We start from the raw sequence: 16332 nt of genomic DNA on the forward strand, positions 1-16332 counted from the left end.
CCCCCGCAGAATGCCTCATAGCATCTACAGCCACCCTCCACGCTTCCTCTCTCTCCTTCAGTATGACCCGTGGCTTCCCATTGCCCTGCCAACACCCCTGTAAGTGCTGTGCATTCAAGGACTTTCGAAGACCGGGCTGTAGCTGGAACACAACTCGGGAACGTGCCACCGCCTCACCATTCGGCGCTGTCCTATCCTTCAGTTTGGATAGAGGCTGCTCTCCCCAGACCCACTACAACCTCTGCCAGCTGCAGGAGATCTCCAGGTGTTCCACAGCAACCACAAGTTTGGCACGGAAAAACCCCAGACATGAAACACTCGAGGCAGCAAGCTGCGGCTTTACACACAAGCAGAGAACGCACAACTGAGAAAAGCTCACAGGAAGGGCATGACAACAACCATGCGTATGAGTTGATGCAACAGCAGCTGGGCCTTGCAGTTCACATCTGTTCCCTGTATCCTCCCTCCCGCTCGTTTCTTTTACTCTGTTGGGGCTCTGGTGAGTTGAAGCCTCTCGGGTTAGTTGAAATGACAGCTTCGAGGGTGGCACTTTTGGAGCAAGTTTGGCACAAAACGGAAGGTAATGCTGTTGGATCCCTTGCTCGTGGTGTGGCGGGTAACAGGACATCTCTTCAAGGCTCAGGGGCCACGGGGGGGAAAGTCAAGAGGGTCGAGGGCCCTCACGGCCCCTGCTGGGTTATGTGGCTCTTGTTTCTAAGGACAGGGTCCTCGTAACTGCTAGCACAAGGTGGTGTGGAGGCTTCCAAGGGTAAGCCCTGCTGTTGGTATCCGTAGTTGACATTCCCACAGGGGAAGTGGCGGAGCCTAAAGAGAGGCACTTCTTTGACACTTGCTGTTAGGGAAGATGGCTCTAATAGCAGGGAGGAGCCGGGCAGCCTGCCAGTCACAATGGTGGGCCCCACAGTACAGTTTCCTTCCTGTCCCAAACTCTCCCTCTCGGGCATCTCCTTCTCCAGCAGAGAACTGTTTTTGCTGGCCTGCTTCTCTGCAAACCAGGAACCGTAGGTCGGATTCCAGAGGTTGGTGGGCTTGTTTCTGGAGCCCCGGCTTTTGTGCAGCTCAGAAGGGGGATTGGACTGGGCATAGGCCATGTTGATGTGTCCCCCCGCTGAGGCTGACTGCACCTTCCCCAGTGCCGGCGGTTCCAGGGCTCCCACTTTCCCTAGAGCTTTTCCAGCAGCGATGGCTGACGGCAGGGGTGGTGGAGATGGGAGAGTTTGCTTGTCATCCTTTCTGTCCTGGTGTGTGGAGACCAAGAGAGGAGGAATTCCTTCGGGGTCATTGGGGCGCATTGCTACCTTCTCCTCCTCCTCAGCTGACGGGCCATATTCTACTGGCAAAGCGGTGTTGATGACATCTGGATCCTGCCAGAGAGAACAACGAGAATTCCTCAAAGTCTGCTACCATCATGCACACTCGGGCTTGCTTGAAAGCCCAACACACCTGACAGTTGTCATGCCATGGCCACAGAGCATTGCTCCCACTACCTGGAGTCCCCATTCCCTCTGTAGAGGTTGCTGAGAAAATGCAATTAGCTGTGAGATGCAATGGGATACCCTTAAAATAAAACTCTAAAAAGAAAGCAACCCTAAAACTCACCACAGAACAGCAGAGGCACAAAACCAATGAAAAACATTTTTATGTCCAGCCAAATCTCCTGTGGGAATGTTGTTTTGAAATCTATATGATCTCAAAGTTCATAACGTTCTCAGATAATACTGAGAAAGTTTCAGCCACGAAGTATTGCCTCCATACAATGAGGGAGGAATGGGAATGCAGAGAGAAGGCAATGCTGGCAGACCCCTTGAAGCCCGAATCCATAGGGACTGCAGTTCTGAGCTATTTAAGCAGTTTCAAAAATTAAACTGAGAGAAAAATGTGGTGATCTGGGCAAGCTTTAAGTACTGCTAGATGCCATGGCAAGCTATAGATAGCAGGAAACAATGCCTCCCAACCCCACGATCCAAACACACATGAAAAACAGACCGAGCCTCCCAAACAGCGAGGGAAAGCAAACTGACTGAGGCAAGTAACTGTGAGAGGCCACACAAGAAGCCTGCACCGATGCAGGCAGCAAACTGCTTTCCAAGCCACTCCTCATAAGCTAAAAATCATGGTAAAAAAAATAATAATCGGATTTCAGCCTGGAAAGCCAGCCACATCCTTGCCCCCTCAGCTAGCCTTAGAAGCCCACTGCTTCAGCATGGCTGTCTCCACCTGCCTTCTCCAGCGCAGCCAGATTCCAAAACTTGCTGACAGCTGCAGAAGCCACCTGCAAAGGGTGCTCTGAGCCAGGAGCATTGCTGCGCCGCGCTGACCCTGTCTGAAGGGTAAACGCTGCGATGGCGTGGCTGACATGGAGCGTGTGAAGCGCACACAGGCACTGACCTGTTTTAGCTCTTTTGCTTGTTGGAATCTTGCCTGTATAAACAGGCAGAGCTACAGATCTGCTGTTGGTAAAGCCGTGTGAGCCTGTGCCTTTCAGCAGTGAAAGACAGGAAGGATCGGCCACCTGATGAGGCAAACATCCCAGCCACCCGCCCGGGCTGAGCTCAGCCTCCCTGGACCGCTGACTGCAGGGATGTGGTGCTGCCTTCTCATCTCGTGCCCTAGAGCACTCCTCAAGAAGAACCCTCTCCACCCATCTCATCTGAGATGCATGCACACCGATACCTGAGTGCAGTACTCTATCCTCTCCAGGATTATGGCAAAATTTGGCCGGTCTTCAGGCTGGTGCTGCCAACACTGGGTCATAATGCGGTAACTGGAAGAGCAGAATGGGAGATGCTTATAAATGGCAGATCCTGTGGGTACATACCAGCTGGTCACTGCAGCTCAGAAACCACGAGCGCGCATCACCGCTCTGACTTCTAATATTTAAGAGTGCTCTGCATTCCCCGGAGCTGGACAACTGATGTACTGGTAACCACCGAAACACGGCCACCAGAGGGGTGAAATCCACAGCACATCAGAGAAATAACTCACCCACCCAAAATCCCATGGGCGGTTCACTAAAGGTAGGCAGGACTACAGATAATGGAACCCAGTTTTCCCTGCCTGTGAACAGTCTTAAGCACTTGCAGTTTCCCAGCTAACCCAAGAGACAGAAATACTGCAGCGTCTTTGACCGAACAAGCAGTGGCCAGTACTTCTCGAAGGGGCCCCACGTTATTCTCCAAAACAGACAGAAAAATTAAAGAGCAGAGAAGTCACCGGCAGTCCGATCTAGCCATGATAAGAGTAATCTTAGAAGTCAATAACCTTTGAGTAGAGAACAGCATTTGAAACAGAAACTTATTTGCATGAATATATCAGTTAGTGTCTCATACACAGGGCCAGGGCAGTTTTTAGGTGGATCCATCCTTCCTCCATTGGTGACAAACTCCAGAACCTCCTGGTTACTTTTGCTAGGGTAGGGCATGTATCCCAACGAGAATATCTCCCACAGCAATACGCCAAAGGACCTGAATACAGAAGTGAAGAAAAACAAAGTGAAGGAGACGGGAATGACCATCGCCGAGGGGCAGTGCCCTCAGGTGCAGTGCTGTCACCGTTGCTTTTTGCAGCCTGTGCTCAGGCAGCTTGTGGAAATCACCGCTGCGGGATTCAGACATCAAAAACCTGCACACTTGTAATGGTGGCCTTTGAATCATTTAATGACTAGTAGTTGACTGTTAAGTGAGTGAAGTCTACAACACAGGCAGATAAATATGGTTGCTTTGCCCTTGTACTTGCACTGTTCCCCTGGGTGTAACAAATGTGAAAGTCAGGTTATGCTTTTCTGAGACCCCAGCCACTGCTGGAGGCAGGACTGGATGGAGCAGTGGCCTGATCACTTATGACAAACTTTTTCTCTTGAATAAACTACCCTGCCTGAAATAACATGCCAGTGAATCCCCACGGATGCCCTGAGCCCCATAGCCCCCGCCTGTAGCTCAGAGCACAGTAAGGACGTTCTGAAGCTAACACCACAGCCCTGGGGCTGGGTGGTGTGGCCTGCAGAGCCCTGGGGACCATGGCTGGGACGGGACCCCCTCCAAAGCATTAATCTGGCCAGCTGCTTGCAAGTCACGGTCTCGATGAAAATTGCAAAGAACAACAATGCGAAAGGCTTCGGCTTGGTGCCGAGACAGCTCGGCTGTACGGGGGTGCACCTCTGACCCTCTGCTGCGGCTCTCTCAGGACCTGCGTCCTGACCACCAGCCTCGTCCCCTCCACACACATCCCCAGCTCTTGCCTCCTGCCCACCCAATTTCCCTTCCCCTCCAGCCACCAGCAACTCCAGAGCTTACAGTGGTGCTGCAGGCCAACAGAAAGGTGACAGCCACAATACATGACACACTTCTCCCTCACTGGCAGGACGGATCCTGCCTGCAGTCTCCCGTGCTGCTTTCCTCAGCATGGAACTAACACTTTCCTCCCTGTAGCAGCAAAGTAGCACCTGCATCTGCCTCAACCTCCCTTCCCTGCCTGCTTACCGCCCCAGCAGCACCCACCTTTGCACAGGTCTGACCTTTCTGTTCCCTTATCTCCTCTGAGATCACTGGCTCTGGAAGACCCAGCTTGTCTTTTTAGTAAAGGAGAAATGAACAAGAACACGCATTTCTTACAAAATATTCACACTCTAAAAAGGGGTTACAAGACAGACCGGACAGAGGAGGAAAGGAAGCGCACCATGTGTCTGTTTTTGATGTAAATATCCCTTCCATGAAAGCCTCAGGAGGCATCCATTTGACAGGCAACATTGCACACCCACCCTTCCGATAGTAACTGGCTCTGCAAAGAACAAACAAAACAGAAAGTCAGCCAAGAATTCAGAAAATGCCATTAACTGGGGATTTTTAAAATTACAAATATTAAAACCATGAGCCAGAGGAGAGACTAATTTAGGCTAAACAGCATGGCAGAGAAAATGCTGGAGACCTGTTCCTTCTCCCAAACCCGGTGGAAATGGGCAGGCTGTGGAAGGACTGCCCTGATCCACCTCACCTGAGGCCTGAGCTGGTGAGCCCAAGTCACCCTTAGCTGTGTGCACACCCTAGTGAATTACTCACATGGTGAACTGCCTCTGGCAGCGCTGTCCTGCTGCTCTTCCCAGCCACAGCAGGATCTCCACCTCACCTCACAAGTGGTCACCTTGAGCTTCCCCACCAAAAATAAACAAAGCCTGTCCCACAGGTACCCAGTCTAAAGCACTGAGAGTGAAATCCCAACCCCTCTGTAAGAATGAGGAGCTCGGTGGAGAGGATGCTTGGCTGTTAGAGCTGGGGCAGTGGTACAAAACCCACCTCCCGTGCTCCTGAGACAGGAATTAGTCTTTAGTGTCGTCATTTAAAATCAAACCCGCAAGCCCCAAATCCTGTGCGGGCAGCTGCAGGAGGCTGCTCACGCAAGCTGGTATCACTGTTCGTAACTCCACAGCCTGAGCATCCAAAGGATTTTCCTGGACACAGAAACATGTGCAAACTTCAAAGGCACCTTTGAAAACTTAGCACCAAAGCATTCATCTTGGCAGTCGGTTCTGCTCGTTGTGTGACTGTGACAGATGCTACTTTGTCCCAGCAGAGTCCATCTGACAGCGGGGCAGAGTGGGAGCGCTTTGCCAAGGGAGGCGGGGGTGGGGTGGGGGGGGTGGCGGGGGAAGAAGCTCTAATGATACACTTGGGTTTTTGAAGGTAGAACTCTGCTTGCATCACCCCAGGCTGCAAAACTGTCAAGATCTCAAGCTAAGCAGAGCCGGGCCTGGCTTACTAATTGCACAGGAGAATCTCCAGGCAGGAAAAATAGAAGGCAATGCACTGGAATAAACAGCGCAGGTGACCGAGTACAAGGCATTCCTTTCTCGAGTCAGAGGCAGATCAATTCCTCAGCACAGCAGGACACAGCGCTGCGCTTCTGGAGGCGCTATCTGGAATACAAGGTATCAAACTGCAGCCCTGACTACTTGTGGTCATTAAAGACTTTCTGGCACTTCTTGCAAGAGCAGAGTAGTTAACCCTGCGTCCTGGCTGAATTCCAGTTTGGTGATTACATTTTCCTGACCTTCCTCTGCACCTTCCTCCTTTATCTGCAGTAAATCAAGGAGATTTACCGATGAATCCAAACCAAAGGGGCAGGGGTGGTATCAAGAAGAGAGATTAAACTCAGAATGATTTGGGACGACAAAACAAAAGGGCACGTCAACAAAAGGGCCATTCAGTTGCAGAAAGTAAAGACAAGAAACTGAGGACAGAGTGTAAGAGGGAGGGAAAACACCTTCTATGACCATCAGACTTCATTACCCAGAAGAAAGCCCTCAGGAGTGGGAAAAGTCTCCAGAGCACCGGTTGATTATAGGTGATGGCAAACACCAAAAAAAGCACGAGCTGGGATCCATCAGGGTGGGATCTCTCCACACTCGCCTTGCTAGGGTTAGGCAAGCAGCACGCCAGCCTGCTCTCCTGCACAAACACTGCTTACTTTAGTGAGCTTCCACCTGTGGAGACCCCGGGCTTAGCTCTGCTACCTGTATATATCCCGGGCCATTCCAAAGTCTCCAATTTTAGCCACTCTCCCAGGCCCTCGACAGGTAAGGAGGCAGTTCCTGGCAGCAATATCCCTACAAGGAATAGGAAGAAAAGCAACAGAAAGAGAAGAACCACTTAATCATTCGACAATTCCACAAGCCAAAGAGAAAACAAAGAATAGTATCTACATTCCTGAGCTGCAGAGAGCCCACAGCAGCCAGAAAAGTCAGTGTTTATGGATAACTAGTGATGTCCCAAATTCCAGTCTACCCCAAGAGCAGGAGCAGTTCTGCTCCTTAACATTTCCTCTTTCAACTTCACATCGCATCTGCCAGTGAAAGGCTGGGTCTCCCGTGAGCCTCCCTTCACCCCAGGAGGTATTTTTAAGTCTCTGAGGAGTCGCACGCGATGGGACTGATTTCAGTGATGGTCCCAGTATCAAGCTGCGTGGGAGATGATCCCCTGACCTGTTCCTAGTGTGCTTGTTCAAATCCTGCCAAACAGCTGTCGTACGGTCAGAGTCAGGAAGACTAAAGGTATAGGCCTGAATCTGTGTACGCAGCTGAAGCTCCAGCTCCACCTCTGCTGTGCTGAAATGAGCCCTGAGGTCTGACCACCACGGCGGCAGACCCGGTGGGTAACTCTTCTAGAAGAGTGAACTACAGTCCCTCTCTCCTCATCTCTGCTCAATGGGCAGAATTTTAGTCACTTGCCAAACACTCCGTTCCGCAGGAGCAGGTAACAACAGTGACGGGGTGTTGCACTTCTGTACTTGTACAGCTGCTCTTCGAGAGGGAGAAGGAAAGGGTTTCAGAATGAGCAGAAGGGCACTAAGCAGAATGCGTGATGGGGAGAGCTTTGAGGACTTCTGTCACGAGACTGTGCTTCTGTTCGCAGAGTAGCCAAACAGGCTGCACACGGCAGGCACCGAGACAGAGCTCAGGATCTTTGGTAAAGCTATGGACCTCTGCAACCTGATATAGAGGAGATTTTCTGTTAATTACTTCTATTATTCGGATTTTAGCTACCTTGTTTAGAGGTATCCAGCCACTAGAGTGCAGCAGGACATAAACATACTAAGCAGGGCATTACGCGTTGGTGTTGGCCTGTATGCAAGTCATGCCCGTGCTGACACAGACGTGGTCACCTACCTGTGAATGAAGTGGTTCTCCTCCAGGTACTGACACCCACAAGCAATGTCACGAGCCACGTGGAGCAAGTCCAGCATGGAAAGGGAGGAGGGCTGATTCTACCAAAAGACAAGGGACAGAAGTGTGTTAAAAGCAAGGACATGGCATGATTCATCACCAATACAGCACTGGGAACTCTCCAACAAGTGACAGCTGATTATACAAAGGGATTACAAAAATGCACAAGAGAGAGTTCATATCCATGAACTATACAAAGGACGTGCAAGCACCATGTCACCCAAATCCCAGGGACAGAATCAGAACAGCTGGATCTGACTTTCCAACTCCATTGGGATGCCCCTGTAGGAATTTCCCCCGGTTCTCATGGGAGATGATACTCAATTTTCTGCATGATTTTTAAGGAGATCTGTAACCTGAACTGGTCCTCACTCCGTTTCTCTGTATTATTGCTAGCTCCTCTCTAGAGTCACCTTAAACAATGAGAATGACATTTTGTGTAACGGCATGAGTCACATTTGCTTTTTCCCTCCTCCACATCTGTGTAGGTTTTATCTTGCCCCTCAGAGCGCTGACACAGGTTTGTGTAGCCAACGGCTATGGAAGACTCGGGCTGCCAACTTCTTGTTCCTGCCCCTCTGATGAAGTCTACAGCCCTTGCCAGAAGGAGCCAGATGCTTTAGTGAAAAGGGCAGGCTTAGCACTGGCTCGTGTTTGCCAGCCTCTGAAGCCAAACCATCAGCTTGTGCACTGAGGTGTGAATCAGTGAGCCCTGTGGCCAGTCCCCTGGGGGAGGAGGAAATCGCTGCTGCTCGTGGGGTGAAGACGAACAACTGGGTGGCAGCGACTGCTTTATTCCACAGCAGCCATTTGCTAGCAAAGTGTTTATGAGCCTTAGTTACCGGACCAAACAAGCCTATCCCACCCTCCAGCTCTCTCATATGACTCCTACCACTGTGCCCAAAAGGCACGCCTGCCCGTGGGCCTCCCCAGCAGTGCACAACCCAGCACAGGCTCTCCAGTGACAGGGACTGCTGGCTCTGCCAGCCCGTCTGTTGGGATGGAACAGACCTCCGGACTGAAGCGATGCTGTGCTGGCCATGCCACCTGACCTAAACCACTGCTACCTGGGACTGGAAATAAGTCCAGGCTCTGCAGCAGGTAGCAGCCAGTAGTTAATCAGTGAGCATCGGCTGGTAAAACCTAAAAAGTCTTAATGTCTTCTGAAGAGATTAGGGAAAACCTGGCCTCAGTATTTGACTAATGAAATAATTGAAAAATGCTGCATCTCCGTGTGAAGAAAGCCTGGGTTTTTTTCAGTGCAGTGCCATAAAACAAAATCGTTTGTGACTATGTACCACCTGCCTGTATTTTATTATTTATGCAATATCATGCATTGCATATATATACTTAACTGATCCTTTAAAACATTGGACTGCATCTTCCCCTAAGCCTTTCTTTTTGTAGAGTAACCATTTCCTGGAAACGTAAAGCCTCTCCACCCTTGCCCCTTTTGTGGGGAAGGGGACTAATCTTTTTTACTTCTATGAGTTACAGTGACTCACCAGCTACACAAGACGGCTACAGTAAGAAAGGATGCAGATGCTTTCTTTCTCCCTTCCAGGGCATAACCAAAGGGAAATTAATATCTCAGTCTACCCATTTTCTCCTCTTCTGAGCAAAGGTCAGAAACCTGAAGTGAAAATCCAGTAAAAAGCCCAATTCTTTACTGTGCAATCGATGCCAGACCTGAGCTGTACTGCAAGGCAGTCAGCTGAAGCTACAAGCTGATCTGAACACTGTAGCTTTTTTCTCTTTTTTCCTTTTTTCCCTTCCTACCCCCTCCTTGGATGAATTCCTTCTACCTTCCATAGTCTTAAAACAGATGTGACTGCCCAGCCAAGGGCAATTTAGCCAAGTAATTTGTTTGAGAAATGGAGGTTTGGGATTCATTTTGCAAGGGGAGCAGCCTTGAGACACCCAAGGATTCACTTTATGGTTTTTGCTGCCCAGATGAATGGACAATGCCAGCTGCAGTGCACCGCCTCTCAGAGCAGCGGGCACGCTGGAAGCACCACTGTCACAACTCCCTGTACAAGGCTGAATCTTGCTAAAGGTGAATGAAATTCTGTGTATTGTTCAGTGTAATCACTGCTCTGTGCAACAGGCTGCAAAGCACAAAGCAGGGGAATCATTTATCCACATACAATTTATCTTCCAGAGCTGTTCTTTGATTGCTGTGCTATGTGTGAGAAAGACCAGCACGGAACTTCCCAGAACGGACAACTCTGCAATGCCCGTAATGAGCAAAGGCTCCAATTCCAGGTGCCTCTGAATCTACCAGACTGCCTCTCTCCAGATGAGGGGGAAGGGGTAATAGATGTGGAATTTTATTAGAACTGGAACACAGAAACCCTTCAGGGTTGTAAACCCTGGACCCATGGAGAAGTATGAATCTGAAGCTTATGGAGTAGACCTGGCTGGCATAAACTGAGACTATTCCACAAGAGTTATTGGCATTGTATCAGTGATGCTGGATGAACATTTGGCTTACACATACGATCATTCTTGCTTAGAGTCCAGAAAAATCATTACATGCTGGCTAACCATTGCTTTCATTATTTACATGAAGAACACAGGTGAGTAACATACAATAACCTGGGCTGGCAGCATCTTGATCTCCCATTAAGTTGGATCCCATGTCCTGATACCTCCTGCAGTAGCTCTAACTTCCCATTTCACATCCCTTGCCATGTCTTAAGTTCCCTCTTCCCTTGCCTCACCTTCTCCACCATTCCCGCTGCTCCCTTCCACGCTTTTCAGTGGCTGGGCGTGTGGCAGCATGCTGTGTGTGTCTTGCTCCAAGTCACACATGTTTTTGCTGGACAGTGGCAAGCCAAACAAGGCAACTGTTTTGCTTGGTGGTTACTCTAGCGTGGTGCTTTCTTTTTCCTGAGGCCTTAGAATTAATGCCAAGTTAATGCCTTTTGCACCTCTGTTAAATTTGACTGAAACTGGCAAATGAATTGGAAGTTACTGGCAGGGAAGTAGGGAGAGCAACGGGGGAAAGAAGGTACAGAATGAACACTTAAATCTCTCTCTTGCAAGCAGGTTGAAAGCAGAAGTAGGTGGGAAAGACAAGGTAGTAAGGAAATCAGCTGAAAAATACAAAAATGGAAAAAACCCAAGGGGAAATGATAACAGTAATTTATACTGCGCATACTGCACCGTAAGCAGTGCACCTCTGTTACTGAGTCAGTCAGCAAGGTCTTGTGCGTTCTACTAATTCCTGTTGGAAGCAAAGCTCATCAAAGCCTGTTTCCCTGCACTGTCCCTTGTCTTTCCTTCCCTTTAATGGGCCTGCAAAACTAGAGGTCCAGTCCGCTATGCCTTCCTTCTGCCTGTCTTCCTCGAACGGGCAATAGGAGGGACAAAGCAGCTCAGGGTTCATTAAGAGCAGTGCAAAGGTACGTCCAGCAGTGCTGAGCCGTGGGCTTTATGTTGAGAGACTTTGTCACACCTCAACTGTACACAGAGGGTAAATCCATTTCCACAGCTGGATCCCAGACCTCACAGAGCACAACGCCCCGCACACATCTCTCATCAATCAGTCTCCGAGCCAGCACTGAAACACCTGCACCAGAGGCTGATTTCTCAGCGCTCACAGGTGCCATTAGCCCCTCATAAGCTGCCCTGGCAGCCAGGCAATGAATTACCCTGTCATTCTTGCAAAGTAGCTGCCACATGGGATAGTAGCAGAAGCAGGGCAAGGCAAGGGGAAGGGAGGAGTCAGAAGTGGAGCAGAAACGTGTAGATCTGTGTCTGCACACAGTCAGGCTGTCCACATTCACCCAGCTGTTAAAGAGGGGCTGGAAGCTGTTTATCTGAATCAGCTCCAGCTTGCAACTGCCCGTCCGCAATGAAGCCATCTGCTTTCCCAAAGTGTGACAGGGACAGAGCAGGAAACAGCAGCAGTCCTAGGTCTGCTTCAGTCCTGGGAGCAAGTTAAAAACACAGGAATAGGGGATGATCTTCAAGGTGCTGGGAACAGCCCCCTGTGTAGTAGTAGTTATGGTCAGTCTCAGGTAAACTCAAACAGCTCAGGAAAGACAAGGAAAGAAGAGGAAAGGAAGGAGAGACTGTGAAGGGAGAAAGAGAAATACCTAGGAAAAATAATGTATGCGGTGCCTGGAGTGAACCATCCACCTCTTCTGACGTAGCTGTCACTGGGGTTGCACAGAGCTACCGCTAACAGCAATGGAAACCCTGGCACGCAAGGAAGAACTCATGACTGGGGTAGGGGCAAACAGAAAGGAACAATTCGGATCAGAAGGCTCCCATGACTGCATCCTATAAAGATTAAGGGGGGGGGGGGGGGGGGGGGGGCAGGCAAGACATCTTACAAATATTAAGGACAAAAGCAACTGGTTCATTTTACTGCAAGTAGGTACTGAAGTCCTGCTGTTCAGGACTAATGTATTCTGTGCTTCCTCACAAGACCCTGATCATTACTGAGCTGGCTTCTCTTAACTTAATGAGCCCAAAAGATGTTTCCATTGCAAAGTGATGGATACCCTTGCCCTACACCATCCTGTTTCACCTGGCACTTCACACCTAGCACAGCCTATCCTGGCAGTTCTGAGCAAAGCACCTACCAGACAGCACCCCCTGCCCCTGCCATTTTGCTGGGTACTGGGTGACAGCAGAGCCCACGCTGAACATGAATTTCTTCATTCACCTACCACCAAGTTCAGTCCATTTGTAGAAACTGACAAGAGCATCTCCAGGTGCTACAGAAAACCAACCTCAATTTATAAAAGCTGCTTGCTCAGATTTCAAACATCTTGACTTTCTGGGTGTTTAGCCTTCTTAGTCAGGCAGGAGCCACTTCACTGCAACTTATCCAAGACTGGTGCTCCTGAGCAACACAGACCATTTTAGATGTCTGAAAACCAGACTGCAAGGAAAAAATACAAAACTGATCTGTTTCCAGATGCCTCGAGGAAGGATCTTATTTCTTTCTGTTACAGTCAATTTGTGTCTCTCCTGTACTGATAAAATCCAGCATTTTGCCCTGTGTCAAAGAAACATAGAGACAAAGCATGAAGCTGGGTCCTGGTGCTAAACTTCAACAACATCTGGGTGCCTTTCTGTTCCAGGGACTCCGAGCAAACTATTCTTCTGAAATACCGATTTCTCTCTCAAAGTCATAATGTATTTCTCACACATTTCCAACTGACTGTCATTTGCTATTGATGCTGATTTCAGTGGGAAAATCTTTAAAACTCTGGACTAAAGATATTTGCTGTTAAGTCAACAGCTCCAGCCTGGATTCTCTCCTTGCCTAAGTCAAACAGTTATCCACGGAAATGCACCTGATCAGCAGTTTAAATAATGGATTTATCATTACTAGCTCAACACTTCCACCCAACCTGCCCCCAGATGGTGTGAGGAGTGGAGGAGTAAAGTTTAACTTCTTTTTTCTTAAACTTTGATTTTGTTCCTTCTTTAGATAATATCTGCAATGCTATCTAGCGAAGCCCAGGGATGAGGAACCTCTGCATAACCCCAGCAGCAGCTGTCCCCTATACATCCGTGTGCTGTCCCCATAGTGGTGGTCTAGCAACAGAAATTTTCAGACCCTCTAAAATGCCGGGAAACAGTAGCTGCATGGATCAGCTCTTTTATAGTTATGTATTTACCTTGTGGCAGTAGCTTACTGAATAAAATTCAATTTTCTCTTTTCTTACCGGTCTAGGCCGTGTCTCTCTCAGGAATGATTTCAGGTCACCTCCAGCCATGAGCTCCAGCAGGATGAAACGCGGCAGTGCCTGCAAGCTCACCCCAATACAACGCACGATATTCTGGTGGTTGAACTTGCTGTGGAGACAGGGAGACTCAGTTACGAAGGAACTTTGATCCAAAAAGCAGAATTGCAGAAAAGAATCAAAATGTTTTGCTGTGGGGTATGTTTGTTGGTTTTGGTCTGGGTTTTATTTTTTTTTTCAGAAAGCAACAAATCTCAAAGGTAGGGTAACTGGATAAAGCTAAAGCGCTAGCCCTGCACTCTGTGGCTGTCTGCATAAGTGCAGAAACAGAGGTGGGGAAGGAGTGGCTTTTGACTGATTTTCCTCTTCCTATATTCTGTATCCTTTTTGGGCTACAGCAAGACTCGTGGGCCATTGGAAGCAAAGAATGTCTAATAAACAGAGAAAATTCTGCTCCTAAGTTCCCTATCCAAGGGGCAGAATCTGGGCTAGGGCAGAGTACACTGACACAGGGACCTGCTTATGTAGGGGATATTCCTCAAGGTCTAGTCTCTACTACTTCCCTATTTTTCCACACTTCAATGTGATGGGAAACTATTTCCACGGATTCTAGGACTCTAGACGCCACTATTTCTAGGATTCTAGGACGCCACTGAAATGTGACGTGACAGCAGCATTAAATCAATGCAATCTGTTAGCTTTGACTAGTCAAACCCAAACTGCTAAGGTTTGTTTTTACCACATGTTCTGATTTCTAAGAGAAATCAAAGGATCCTATAATCAATTCTGAAAGCTGGGCCTAAAGATTTTCCCTTTGGATAACAAAAACCGGTGTGGACTCTCTTGAAAATTTAGCCCTTGATCATCTGGTGCCTCTTCATCTGTAAGAACAGAAGAGGATGGCAATGCCTGTCTTCTGTAAAATACTGACAGCCGTATGCTGAAACTACTGTATAGATGCATTGCGTGGACATTGCCTCTCAAAGCACCTTCTTTACAGTGCTGGGCTTTTCTAGCCTACACAAGCGCTGTTCATCTTACTCATACACACCTAATAATAAGAGCTTCCATGAGGAAGTCCAGCTCGTCTTGCTCTGAACACACTTCTGGCAATGTCTGAAAAAGAAAGAACAGGTTGACAAGGAGATGTTTAAACTTACAGCGGTAGAACACCTGGCACAAAAGCACTAACATTGTCTGCAGCAATCCTTGTTTCTCTAAAGAGACCTCACTCTAAGATAATAGCTAGTCCATTATTAAACTAGATTGGGAAGCCTGTTGAAAGGTCAATATCAGAACACACGGCCCATCAGTGCCACTGTGCTCCTCCTCCCAGCAAAGGAAATAGCCCGGAGTGCATAGGGAACAGCGCTCAACCTACGGGACTCTGCCGTATAGAGGACGAGGAACGAGACCACAGTCCCTGAGCTCTCTGACAGTTCAATACTCCTACCTCCCAGCAAGACTGTGAACTATCACCAGCTGTAGGACTGTGCTGCTACGTAACCTCTAGGAGAAAGCAAGCTAGCTAGGCTGCTGAAGGCCTGGAGAACCCTACCAGGGTCTCTTAGGATTTAGCTTCACATCCAGTATGTACCCATCCTGTAATGGAGTGGTGAGATCCCTGGAAAACCAGCCACCTCCTGCCTGCAGGCTCCTTGACATATGTGCCAGCTGCTCGTGGCCCTGTGAAGACTTTTGGCCTCTGACTCAAAGGCTTTGGACAGATTACCACACCAGGCGCAGCATATGGAGGACGGACAGAGGATGGATTTATTTCTCATACTTGCAGTCTACTGCAGCTGCATGGGAATCTTTGCCCATTTACTACTTGCAGACCCTTTTAATAGTCGCAGAAGCCCATTTGCTACAAGCTGTATCATCGCTATGATGGATTAAAGTGCTGCAACAGAGCAGCAACCTTTCTAGCCGCATCCTTCAGTACTACAGTAACGCATAATTCATCTTCATTTTTATAATGCATTGGGACTCCTGGGTGAAAAGTGCATGAAACCATCATGATAACTCATACACTGTCACTTACTTTCACAGCCACCTGCAAGGGAGTGGGGTCGCTGGGGATCCCTGCCACCTGACCTTCATATACCTCACCAAAGGCTCCGTGGCCCAAACCCCTGGACAGACCAGAGAAGACAAGAAGGTTTTACTACAGAGAACACATTATAACACTGTGGTCACAGCTCACAGAACGGGCTCACAATTTTCATGGTAGTGAATCAGGGAGAACTGGATATAGACACTGACGATACCACTCCTCACGCTATACAGGGGACCAGACCCTTGATGTGATCTTTCCTGGACTGACAACGTATTTCATTGGTAGGGAAAGCAATCCCCAAAAGTGAACGGTCCCCAGTGACATCAAGCTGCCGGCACTGCAGCGCGTAACAGATAGCTCTCTTCTACAGCTTTGGCATCAGTGCTCTAGAGGTAGGCGCTCCAAAACAGGTCAATAAAGATAGGTCTTAAGTCTTGGTGTTCCCACACCCTGAACACATTAACAGTTCCCATGATGTTTATGCATCACCATTAAAGAAAACATTGAACAAGAAACTAGGAAGCACAATGGTTCTCAAAGGACCTGAATTCTAAACCAAGTATCTTTTCCTGATTTATTTTGTGATTCTGGGTAAGTACCTTAGCTAGTAAATGGTGATGACAGTGCTTTGTAAAGCACTCAGCTCTAGGAATTCATGCTGAGAATCGTTTCTGGCACTGATCATATTATGAAAATTACAGTTTTATTTTGAATAAGGGTACAAGAAAAAAAAGAGAAAGGAATTAAAGTAATCACACAACAGATCCTGTCCTATGTCCTTATGATACAGATTTTGCATACCCGTCTATTCAGCTTTCACTTGCTTAACG

At 48.5% G+C, this 16332-nt stretch overlaps 1 protein-coding gene across 2 annotated transcripts in view; it reads right to left on the minus strand.

Annotated features, from left to right (window-relative positions):
• Nucleotides 1–9: 9 nt before the first annotated feature.
• The window catches only part of ALK (ALK receptor tyrosine kinase), a 281236-nt gene continuing 264913 nt past the window's right edge, over nt 10–16332 (minus strand). For both annotated transcript variants that reach the window (XM_056357022.1, XM_056357021.1), the window contains 9 exons: nt 15488–15578; nt 14495–14559; nt 13426–13555; nt 7679–7776; nt 6527–6619; nt 4696–4797; nt 3351–3485; nt 2695–2785; nt 10–1385 (listed from right to left, as the gene is read on the minus strand). In XM_056357022.1, the coding sequence (XP_056212997.1) occupies nt 681–1385; nt 2695–2785; nt 3351–3485; nt 4696–4797; nt 6527–6619; nt 7679–7776; nt 13426–13555; nt 14495–14559; nt 15488–15578 (1510 nt within the window). In that variant the 3' untranslated portion in view covers nt 10–680. The remainder of the gene's footprint in view (nt 1386–2694; nt 2786–3350; nt 3486–4695; nt 4798–6526; nt 6620–7678; nt 7777–13425; nt 13556–14494; nt 14560–15487; nt 15579–16332) is intronic.

The sequence above is a fragment of the Falco biarmicus genome, chromosome 12 (assembly GCF_023638135.1).
Source record: "Falco biarmicus isolate bFalBia1 chromosome 12, bFalBia1.pri, whole genome shotgun sequence".
Classification (NCBI taxonomy): domain Eukaryota; kingdom Metazoa; phylum Chordata; class Aves; order Falconiformes; family Falconidae; genus Falco; species Falco biarmicus.